Below are 12,559 nucleotides of genomic sequence, written 5' to 3'. Positions count from 1 at the left end.
TGGGTGTCTTTTTTGCCTTTGGCTGAGTTCGCCCTTAATAATCGGGCCAGCTCGGCTACTTTGGTTTCGCCGTTTTTCTGCAATTCTGGTTTCCATCCTCGTTTCTCTTCAGGGCAGGTTGAGTCTTCTGACTGTCCTGGTGTGGATACTGTGGTGGATAGGTTGCAGCAGATTTGAACTCATGTGGTGGACAATTTGACATTGTCTCAGGAGAAGGCTCAACGTTTCGCTAACCGCAGGCGCTGTGTGGGTCCCCGACTTCGTGTTGGGGATTTGGTTTGGTTGTCATCTCGTTATATTCCTATGAAAGTTTCCTCTCCTATGTTTAAGCCTCGTTTCATTGGTCCGTATAGGATTTCTGAGGTTCTTAATCCTGTGTCTTTTCGTTTGACCCTTCCAGCTTCTTTTTCCATCCATAACGTATTCCATAGGTCATTGTTGCGGAGATACGTGGCACCTGTGGTTCCATCCGTTGATCCTCCTGCCCCGGTTTTGGTTGAGTGGGAGTTGGAGTATATAGTGGAGAAGATTTTGGATTCTCGTATTTCGAGACGGAAACTTCAGTACCTGGTTAAGTTGAAGGGTTATGGTCAGGAAGATAATTCCTGGGTCTTTGCCTCTGATGTTCATGCTGCCGATCTGGTTCGTGCCTTTCATTTGGCCCATCCTGGTCGGCCTGGGGGCTCTGGTGAGGGTTCGGTGACCCCTCCTCAAGGGGGGGGTACTGTTGTGAATTCTGTGGTCAAGCTCCCTCCTGTGGTCATGAGTGGTACTTCGGCTGGTTCTGTCTATGAGCTTCCGCTGGTGGATGTGAGTGGGGCTGCGGCTTCTGAGTTTCCTTCCTCAGGTGATGAGGTTAAGTCGTTAGGTGCTGCTCTATTTAACTCCACCTAGTTCTTTGTTCCTGGCCTCCAGTCAATGTTCCAGTATTGGTCTGGCTCTCTCCTGGATCGTTCTTGTGGCCTGTCTGCCCTGCATAAGCTAAGTTCTGCTTGTGTTACTTTTGTTTGCTATATTTTCTGTCCAGCTTGCTATATTGGTTTTTCTTGCTTGCTGGAAGCTCTGAGACGCAGAGTGAGCACCTCCATACCGTTAGTCGGTGCGGAGGGTCTTTTTGCCCCTCTGCGTGGTTGTTTGTAGGTTTTTGTGCTGACTGCAAAGCTATCTTTCCTATCCTCGGTCTATTCAGTAAGTCGGGCCTCACTTTGCTAAAATCTATTTCATCTCTGTGTTTGTATTTTCATCTTAACTCAGTCATTATATGTGGGGGGCTGCCTTTTCCTTTGGGGAATTTCTCTGAGGCAAGGTAGGCTTATTTTTCTATCTTCAGGGCTAGTTAGTTTCTCAGGCTGTGCCGAGTTGCATAGGGAGCGTTAGGCGCAATCCACGGCTACCTCTAGTGTGGTATGATAGGATTAGGGATTGCGGTCAGCAGAGTTCCACGTCTCAGAGCTCGTCCTATGTTAGTAACTATCAGGTCACTTTGTGTGCTCTTAACCACTAGGTCCATTGTGGTTCTGAATCACCTGTTCATAACACCAATGTATCCTGAAAGAGGAGAAAGAGGTTAGATTATACTCACCCAGGGGCGGTCCCGCTGCGGTCCGGTCATCAGGTCCACTCCGGCGCTTCCTATCTTCATTCCATGACGTCCTCTTCTGGTCTTCACGCCGCAGCTCCCGCGCAGGCATACTTTGTCTGCCCTGTTGAGGTCAGAGCAAAGTACTACAGTGCGCAGGCGCCGGGCTTCTCTGACCCTTCCGGCGCCTGCGCACTGCAGTACTTTGCTCTGTCCTCAACAGGGCAGACAAAGTACGCCTGCGCCGGAGCCGCGGCGTGAAGACCAGAAGATGACGTCATGGAATGAAGATGGGAGGCGTCGGAGCGGACCTGAGACACCCATCGGAGCAGGACCGCACCTGGGTGAGTATAATCTAACCTCTTTTTCTCCTCTTTCAGGTAACATCGGCGGCTTATCTACAGCATTACAGAATGCTGTAGATAAGCTCCTGATGATGGTGAGCTTACCTCACCATCGATTTTGGGGGTGACGGGTTCCCTTTAAATATTAGCCTGTAGCAGAAGGTATTTTGTTCACTGAAGGACTGGAGAGGAGTACAATATTGAGTGTCCGCAGGCATCAGCGAAGATGGAGGCTCTTTGCAAGGTTGGGGCTGCATTTCAGCAAATGGAGATAGAGATTTAGTCTGGATTATGGCTTGTTCTCACTAGCGTATAACTTGGACAAGGGCAATCTGAGAAAAAAAAAGTTGCTCTCTGGCCAATGTTATACAATGAGGCAGTGCAGGTCTGAATTTTATTTTTTTTTCTTCTCGTTTGTATTTGGAGTGAAGAAAAAATTGCAGCATGCTGCGATTTGACTGTAAACTCAGATGTGTGCAAGAAAAAACATGCCATATGGGCAATCAGTATTGCATTCAATTTTTGCGGATGCATTGCAGTTCTGTAACATGGGAAACTGTAAATGATAACTGATCGGTAGTGATGAGCGAATGTGCTGAGATATTGTGATATCCGAGCATGCTCGTGTGCTGAGTGTCTTCGGCATGCTCGAAAAAGATGTTCTAGTGCTAAAAAAACAGGCAATCCCTGCATGTATTACAGCTTTTGAACGGCCACAAAACATGCAGCTGCGGGAACTAGAACATATTATTCTATCAGGCCGAAGACGCTTGGTTAGCACATTAGCATGCTCGGATAACGTATCATCCCAGCACATTTGCTCATCACTACTGCTGAGTAAAAAACAGATTGTACAGGTCCTTCTCAAAAAATTAGCATATAGTGTTAAATTTCATTATTTACCATAATGTAATGATTACAATTAAACTTTCATATATTATAGATTCATTATCCACCAACTGAAATTTGTCAGGTCTTTTATTGTTTTAATACTGATGATTTTGGCATACAACTCCTGATAACCCAAAAAACCTGTCTCAATAAATTAGCATATCAAGAAAAGGTTCTCTAAACGACCTATTACCCTAATCTTCTGAATCAACTAATTAACTCTAAACACATGCAAAAGATACCTGAGGCTTTTATAAACTCCCTGCCTGGTTCATTACTCAAAACCCCCATCATGGGTAAGACTAGCGACCTGACAGATGTCAAGAAGGCCATCATTGACACCCTCAAGCAAGAGGGTAAGACCCAGAAAGAAATTTCTCAAGAAATAGGCTGTTCCCAGAGTGCTGTATCAAGGCACCTCAATGGTAAGTCTGTTGGAAGGAAACAATGTGGCAGAAAACGCTGTACAACGAGAAGAGGAGACCGGACCCTGAGGAAGATTGTGGAGAAGGACCGATTCCAGACCTTGGGGAACCTGAGGAAGCAGTGGACTGAGTCTGGTGTGGAAACATCCAGAGCCACCGTGCACAGGCGTGTGCAGGAAATGGGCTACAGGTGCCGCATTCCCCAGGTAAAGCCACTTTTGAACCATAAACAGCGGCAGAGGCGCCTGACCTGGGCTACAGAGAAGCAGCACTGGACTGTTGCTAAGTGGTCCCAAGTACTTTTTTCTGATGAAATCAAATTTTGCATGTCATTCGGAAATCAAGGTGCCAGAGTCTGGAGGAAGACTGGGGAGAAGGAAATGCCAAAATGCCTGAAGTCCAGTGTCAAGTACCCACAGTCAGTGATGGTGTGGGGTGCCATGTCAGCTGCTGGTGTTGGTCCACTGTGTTTCATCAAGGGCAGGGTCAATGCAGCTAGCTATCAGGAGATTTTGGAGCACTTCATGCTTCCATCGGCTGAAATGCTTTATGGAGATGAAGATTTCATTTTTCAGCACGACCTGGCACCTGCTCACAGTGCCAAAACCACTGGTAAATGGTTTACTGACCATGGTATTACTGTGCTCAATTGGCCTGCCAACTCTCCTGACCTGAACCCCATAGAGAATCTGTGGGATATTGTGAAGAGAAAGTTGAGAGACGCAAGACCCAACACTCTGGATGAGCTTAAGGCCGCTATTGAAGCATCCTGGGCCTCCATAACATCTCAGCAGTGTCACAGGCTGATTGCCTCCATGCCACGCCGCATTGAAGCAGTCATTTCTGCCAAAGGATTCCCGACCAAGTATTGAGTGCATAACTGAACATTATTATTTGTTGGTTTTTTTGTTTGTTATTAAAAAACACTTTTATTTGATTGGATGGGTGAAATATGCTAATGTATTGAGACAGGTTTTTTGGGTTATCAGGAGTTGTATGCCAAAATCATCAGTATTAAAACAAAGACCTGACAAATTTCAGTTGGTGGATAATGAATCTATAATATATGAAAGTTTAATTGTAATCATTACATTATGGTAAATAATGAAATTTAACACTATATGCTAATTTTTTGAGAAGGACCTGTATATAGCTGACAAATGAGGGAAAAAAAACATCCCTTCTAAGGCCGGGATCACACACAGCGAGATACAGCTGAGTCTCGCAGGTTAAAACCAAGCTCTGGCACCGGCACTTCGGAGCGGAGCGTGCGGCCGCACAGCAATACATGGAGCCGCACGCTCCGCTCCGGAGTGCCGGTGCCAGAGCTTGGTTTTAACCTGCGAGACTCGGCCGTATCTCGCTGTAGTGTGACTCCGGCCTTACACTGATTACATAACAACCAGAAGATGGATGTAGGTAGGTATGTATGTGTCTGTAGGTTATTTTTAAAAAAAAATCCTGCTGACAGGTTCCCTTTAAAGGGGTTTTCCCACAAATAAAATTTCATTTTAATCAATAGATCTTGGAATAATAATAATTTCCATAATTGGAGATGTATAAATAAAATGTTCCTGTGCTGAGATAATCTTATACATGTGTCCCTGCTGTGTACTGTGTAATGGCTGTGTCTGTCCGTACAGGAACATGGTCTGATCATACCACAGCTCCTGGGCGGTGGAGGAGGTAAAAGAGTATACAGATATTATAGCAGGGATCGCAGCTGATTCTTTTTGTGAGGTAAAACATTTCCCTGCCTGTTTTTAAACCATCTTTTACTTTAAAGAAATGAATTGTTTGCTTTGCGATCCCGTGCTGTAATGTCTGTATACTTTTATTTGTATTCGCTATGGTATGATCAGACCGTGTCCCTGTACGGTTAGACACGGCCATTACACAGTACACAGTAGGGACACATTTATAAGATTATCTAAGCACAGCAACATTTTATTTATACATCTCCAATTAAGGAAATTATTATTATTCCAACATCTATTGATGAAAATGAACTTTTGTTCGTGGGAAAACCCCTTTAATGAAATCCTCAATGAAGAGAAACAGGCTGATACTTATTCACTATGCAATACCATCAAGGAGGCATCTGGCTCCAAATGTATTCTGCAGCCAGGCAACAACATACAGCCAATTTAAAACCTATTTTCGGTGTAAAAAAAAAAAAAAAAAAAAAAGAAGCCCTGGAAGAAATGACATGGCCTCCACAGAGCCCTGAACTCAACCTCATGGAGTCTGTGTGGGATTGCATGAAGAGCCAGAAGGATTTGCACAAGCGACGTCCACAGATCTGTGATTAGTTCTAGAAGTTTGGGGCACACTTGCTGCCGATTTCCTTCAAAAACTGCGTTCAAGTCTAGTGAGAAGAATTGATTGGGTTTGAAGGCAAAGGGGGTTACGCAAATATTTGTTAATTTTCAGTCTCTTTTGTTCATTCATTTTGCTTTTGTTTGAGTAAAAATGAACTATTACACTTCTATTTATTACAGCATTCTTAGGCTGCCGTCACACTAGCAGTATTTGGTCAGTATTTTACCTCAGTGTTTGTAAGCCAAAACCAGGAGTGGGTGATAAATACAGAAGTGGAGCATATGTTTCTATTATACTTTACACACTTCTGCTCCTGATATCATACCGACCTTTTTAGAAAACACCAGTGATTGTCTTACCGCTGTCTCTAACATCATGTCCTCCCTCTATCTGAAACTAAACCTGTCAAAAACTGAACTCCTCGTGTTCTCTCCCTCTACTAACTTACCTTTGCCTGACATTGCCATCTGCGTGTGCGGTTCCACCATTACTCCAAAGCAACATGCCTGCTGCCTTGGGGTCATCCTTGATTCTGACCTTTCATTCACCCCCTACATCCGATCACTGGCTCGCTCTTCTTACCTGCATCTCAAAAACATTTCTAGAATTCGCCCTTTTCTTACTTTCGACTCTGCAAAAACTCTGACTGTTTCACTTATTCATTCTCGTCTGGACTATTGTAACTCTCTACTAATCGGCCTCCCTCTTGCAAAACTCTCCCCGCTCCAATCTGTCCTGAATGCTGCAGCCAGGATCATATTCCTCACCAACCGTTACACCGATGCCTCTACCCTGTGCCAGTCATTACACTGGCTACCCATCCACTCCAGAATCCAGTACAAAACTACTACCCTCATCCACAAAGCACTCCATGGCTCAGCACCACCCTACATCTCCTCCCTGGTATCAGTCTACCACCCTACCCGTGCCCTCCGCTCCGCTAATGACCTCAGGTTAGCATCCTCAATAATCAGAACCTCCCACTCCCGTCTCCAAGACTTTACACGTGCTGCGCCGATTCTTTGGAATGCACTACCTAGGTTAATACGATTAATCCCCAATCCCCACAGTTTTAAGCGTGCCCTAAAAACTCATTTGTTCAGACTGGCCTACCGCCTCAATGCATTAACCTAACGATCCCTGTGTGGCCTATTTATAATAAAAAAATAAATAAATAAATTTAAAAAAAAAAGGTTCCTTGCATCATGTTCTCATACACTTTATGCAGTATTAGCCCTCTGTGTCTGTACTGCTACATACTGGTTCATGCAGCTTTACATGAACACCTGAGCCTTACACTATAGCTGGTCCGAATAACTAAAGCAATTGTTACCATCCACCTCTCGTGTCTCCCCTTTTCCCCATAGTTTGTAAGCTTGCGAGCAGGGCCCTCACTCCTCCTGGTATCTGTTTTGAACTGTATTTCTGTTATGCTGTAATGTCTATTGTCTGTACAAGTCCCCTCTATAATTTGTAAAGCGCTGCGGAATATGTTGGCGCTATATAAATAAAAATTATTATTATTATTATTATACTTTCCATCTAATTGTTCCACTCCTGGTTTTGGCTTCCAAATACTGATGTAAAATACTGACCAAATACTGCACGTGTGAACGTGGCCTTACTTTGCAGCATTTTATCCACACAGCCTGAAGCTTCTGCATAGTAGTGTATTATCTGTTAATGAGTAAGGCCGGCATCACACACAGCGTAAAACAATACGGTCCGTATATTACGGCCGTAATACGCTGAAAAGTCCCCAAAATAGTGGTCCGTAGCTCCTCCGTAGGCAAGGTGTGTCAGCGTTTTTTGCGCATTGCATCCTCCGTATGTAATCCGTATGGCATCCGTACTGCGTGTTTTTTCTCGCAGGCTTGCAAAACCAACATACCGCTATAGAAGGGATCCATGTGTCACCAAAAAAAATAAATAATATATATGTGTGTGTATATATATATATATAATATGTGTATATATAATATACTAGATTGTGGCCCGATTCTAACGCATCGGGTATTCTAGAATATGCATGTCCCCGTAGTATATGGACAATGATGATTCCAGAATTCGCGGCAGACTGTGCCCGTCGCTGATTGGTCGAGGCAACCTTTATGACATCATCGTCGCCATGGCAACCATTATGACATCTACGTCGATACTGTGCCCGTCGCTGAATCAGAAACGTGAGATGTCTACGTCCTTTATGACATCATCGTCGCTGTGCCCGTTGCTGATTGGTCGAGGCCTAGCGGCCTCCACCAATCAGACGCGGGATTTCTACGTCCTTTATGACATCATCGTTGCTGTGCCCGTTGCTGATTGGTCGAGGCCTGGCGGCCTCGACCAATCAGAGACGCGGGATTTCTACGTCGATGCTGTGCCGGTCTCTGATTGGTCGAGGCCTGGCGGCCTCGACCAATCAGAGAGCCGGGATTTCCAGGACAGACAGACAGACGGACGGAAAAACCCTTAGACAATTATATATATAGATATAAGATATATATATATATATATATATATATATATATATATATATATATATATATATATATATATATATATATATATATATATATATATATATATATATATATATATATATATATATATATATATATATATATATGCTCCGGGAATGATGGCGCCTGCACAAGATGTCATTCTCTTTGACCGGTTTTCACCCCTGAGATTTTATAGGGGTGGTGCATACCCAGAAAGTCTTGTCTCTCGCTATGTCATCAGAGAGTTATTATGCACGCTCCTCCTCCAGAATGACTGTGCTAGCACGAGATAACGTCTGGGGTGGGCGACGGCTCACAGATGAATGACCTGTCAATCACTGGCAGTAAGCCAACATCGGGAAGAGAAGATCTGAGAAGCCAGAGAGTTGGTGCAACCCTAGCCCCTGCACACTGCAACCCTAGCCCCTGCACTTGCAAGCTCATTTGAAAAGCTGATTACAAGGCAAGAAAGACATGGATTTTTAATTTAAAATTGTGGAAGTAATCCTCATTATGTGTACTTTACTGTGATGGCATTACATTACTGTGAGGTCTAGAACCCTGCTGGCTGGTTCCCTTTAAAGCTAAAGAGAGTACATTCCTACCGACGCAAAGCCCTTCTTTTTCTGTTTGTTTAGTAACCTGTAATAGAAATTCTCTTTGCATTGGTTGAGATTGTGTTGGGCTGTGCATTTACAATTTACCCAAACTGGACACGCAGAGCTGCAGTGTAAAGGATGGAGAATGAATGCAACAGCAGCGCGAGTCAAACACTAGCTTTCAGTGACCGGAAACCCCATCATTACTTTCTGCAGTTCTTTGTGCAGGTGCCAATGCAGGAGACTGCGCTCAGGATCGGCACATGGATGTGGCCATAGGAGCGGCATTTTGAGTCTTGGTGTGGGGACCACTGCATCCATTTACTCCTCCTATCCCTGAGCAGTAGGGGTCTTGTAGTGGAGAGCGGAGATATATAATGATCGGGGTCTCGGCTGCCTGTTCTAACACATATCTATGGCATTTTTGGGTATTCTGCTGACCTGTAGCATGCCTTATACAGTACAGACCTTTATGATGCAGGTTACCCTCTAGAATTGGTTTTGTTTTTATTCGCCATCTGCTTTTTTTTTTTTTTTTTTTTTTTTTTTTTTATACTCGACTTCTACATCTGTATAATTTTCCTTAAGTGATATTTGCCTGCACACTACAGTAATCTGTAACGTTTGCTGGGATATGTTCTTATTTGTAACATATTTCCTTTATCTCCCTATAGGTAAAGGAAGAAAAACCAGCTCTTCTTTCAGTCCTTCACATGGTGATGTAAGCACAGAACAATCCACCAGCAGGAGCCATACGCCTGAGATGGCGGAGGATGCGTCTTGTGCCGTGGAGGAGGCCGCTGTCGAGATTGACAGTGATAATGACGTGTCTCCATCAGATCCCGTCTTCAGCAGGAAAAGGCCATTTTCTTCCGTACATGGCCAAGGAGAGGACGTCCGATCATCATCCAGCGAATTCTTTGAGGAGGACGATGATGATGAAATGAGTCTCATGCTGGACTCACTGTCTGCATCTTGTTATGGCCTGTTGGGTGTGACTGACCAGAACTATGCACCATGTGGACACATAAACCAATTCCCTGCTGAACTGCTGCAGCGTATATTCGGCTTCCTCCCAATCGTGGACCTCTATCAGAATGTCAGCTTGGTTTGTCATAAATGGAAGTCCTTGGTCCATGACCCCCTGGTTTGTACATGGTTTTTAGTGTAAAGATTCTTTTGACTTAAAGGGAACCTGACATCAAAAAATTGTCTATTAAACCGAACCCAGGCAATTGCATGATAATAGCAGCAGTGTGTGGCGCGTAACTGTTTTGTGGTTTTGTTATAGTTCTAAATTAAAAACTTGCCACCGGGTGCGTAGAACAGTAACCCAGTGTCTTCACGGCGGTGTGGTATCCTGGCCGAGTCACCGAGAGCTCTGACATCACCAGACTAGAGCAATCAATCAACAGGAAGGGGTGTGTTTTTTTTTTTTTTTTTTCCCCAAAGGATAACGGACTCTGCCAGGGTTCTCTAATGCCCGATGACGATGATGGGGTGTACCTACAGCAGTCACTCGTGCTGTGAGCAGTGACTGTAATTGCTCGCGACACACAGGCATGACTGACATCCGGCTGCTTCCAGGAGAAACGGCTCATTTTCTCCCGTGTGCTGCATTTTCAATAGTGCGGCTTGGCACCTCCATAACCCAAACCTGCAAATTAACACTATAGCTTTATGTTAGATATTCTACGACCAAGTAAATCTTTTTGGATCGTCGGGTGAGATCTTACAGAAACCATGCAGGTTAAGCAACAGCTGTTTCACATGTATTCCCACTTCTCCCTGACTTGAACAAGTTAACCAGCCCCTTAAATACCATTTAACTTTCTTCATTGATAAAACGATCCGTTCCTTTGTACAAGAGGTTTTGCGAACATGCACGCTCTTTAAAGAAAGGTAAAGTTCCGCCATAACCCATTGATGGCATGTGGCCTGAACGTGATGGTGATCCTGGGCTCATGGGGTTTGTTTTGAACCAGTGCCATCAGTAGGAGTCGATCTGATATCATAGGCTCCTGATCTGCTACCAATTTTCTTGCCACATATAACATACGTGCCGCCGCAATTTTGCCGTACTCATCAATAGACAGATCTTCAACATATCCCGATATACATACTAATGGTGAAAGCTCTACGTCAATTGAATAAACCCTATTAATCATTGCTGCAATACTCTCTTCCAAAAGGACACCAAGTTAGGACAGTTCCACATCATATGAAGAGAAACTTTGTAATGTAATCAGAGAATCTGCTTGGTTCCACTCATTGGCTGACAAATTCCCCAAATTCTCAACTCATGGGTCAAACCTATCTCCAGGAGAATTCAGACCTTCCCAGTACTAAGAAGACAATCGGTGCTTATAAAATACTGTATTTTGGCACAAGAACGTCCAGAGTACATATAGGATTGGCACTTCAAATCTATAATTATACCACAATCCTGATGACAATCTACAGCAGAAACATGAAGAGATCCAAAAAGAACAAAATATATAAAAGTTATTATTATCAATAATTAAAATCCAACAATGCAATCAAAGAAAAGCCATAAATGGCGGAATGTCTCACAACAAGAGACGTCACAAAATAAGGAAAATGAATGATCAATTCAAATAATGATGTGTATATACAGCAAGGTGCTAATGCATATCATAAGGTCTTTCATAGAGGTGTAATGCGATATATAATATATTCTATTAAAAACATGCAAAAAAGAAAAGCAAGACTCCCAATGATAATGACCCACAATAAATCCCAAATGGCAAAAGCAGTCTCCAACCCCTTGTAAGCAAATGCCTAACTGTGAGGGGAGTGTGTCACCTTGCTGTATATACATCATTATTTGAAGTAACCATTCATTGTTCTTACGGTGTGGCATCTCTTGTGAGACATTCCGCTATTTATTGCTTTTCTCTTATTGCATTGTTGGATTTTAATTATTTATAAATTATATATTTTTTTTATTTTTTGATCTCTTCATGTTTCTGATGCAGATTGTCATCAGGGTTGTGGTATAATAAAATACTATGGAGAACTGTGACTGTCTCTAGCTCCTTCCTCCTCTGTCCTTCATAGAATTCTAGAGCCCCAACTGTCGTCTCCTATCTCTGTATTGTTATAATCTGTCACTGAAAACAGACTTTACCCCTCAATGGAGAGTGAAAGATCAAGCTAGGAAAAAAGGAATATATTTTATCAGAAAAATCAACTTCTAAACTTGCTTATTTTCAGGTGTTCTATTGATTTGACCTGAAACTGAAACCCACAGTTGCGCTTTAAGGCCGGGGTCACACTTGCGAGTGGAAGACGAGAAACTCGCATCAATTCCTGGCACTCGGGACCGGAGTGTGCGGCTGCATGTATTTCTATGTAGCTGAACTCATCGGTCCCATGTTCTGGCGGCAGTGTCGGGAATTGATGCGAGAGACTCGCATTGCACTCGTAAGTGTGACCCCGGCCTAAGACTTGTTGTAGTTTATTCACCCAAAGTGTGTTTCTGAAATGGTTTCTGCCACTACTCTGTGCATACAGAGTGGTAGCTGTAACCGCACTCTGGGCACTGACGGACAGCCGGCTCAGCATTAGGGACAAGGTCAGGGACACGGTTACAGCTTCTTATCTCTATACTCTGAGAGATAACTGAAACCGTGGTGCCACCTCTGACTGGAAGGCAAACGCCTCTGGGAGGAATAGAGGTAATTTCCTCCTGCCAGCAGAGAGATAAGTGCAGCTGCCATTAACTTGCAGATTAACCCCATATCTGCAGGTAAATGGCATTTTTTTTCACATGCCCGTTTCCCTTCACGTGCCGGCAGAACTGTGAATACATGTGAAACAGTTTATATTGTCTTTGCAAAAATCTACAGCCGATTAAATTCCTGTGGATAAATCA

At 43.6% G+C, this 12,559-nt stretch overlaps 1 protein-coding gene across 3 annotated transcripts in view; it reads left to right on the top strand.

Annotated features, from left to right (window-relative positions):
* FBH1 (F-box DNA helicase 1) overlaps nucleotides 1–12,559 on the top strand; it is a 194,405-nt gene that overhangs the window by 42,929 nt on the left and 138,917 nt on the right. For all 3 annotated transcript variants that reach the window (XM_069765329.1, XM_069765328.1, XM_069765326.1), the window contains one exon: nucleotides 9,336–9,808. In XM_069765329.1, coding sequence (XP_069621430.1) covers nucleotides 9,425–9,808 — 384 coding nt within the window. In that variant the 5' untranslated portion in view covers nucleotides 9,336–9,424. The remainder of the gene's footprint in view (nucleotides 1–9,335; nucleotides 9,809–12,559) is intronic.

Source organism: Ranitomeya imitator, chromosome 4 (genome assembly GCF_032444005.1).
Source record: "Ranitomeya imitator isolate aRanImi1 chromosome 4, aRanImi1.pri, whole genome shotgun sequence".
Classification (NCBI taxonomy): Eukaryota; Metazoa; Chordata; class Amphibia; order Anura; family Dendrobatidae; genus Ranitomeya; species Ranitomeya imitator.
The sequence above is the reverse complement of the archived record's forward strand: the minus strand, read 5'-3'. Positions and strand labels throughout refer to the sequence as shown.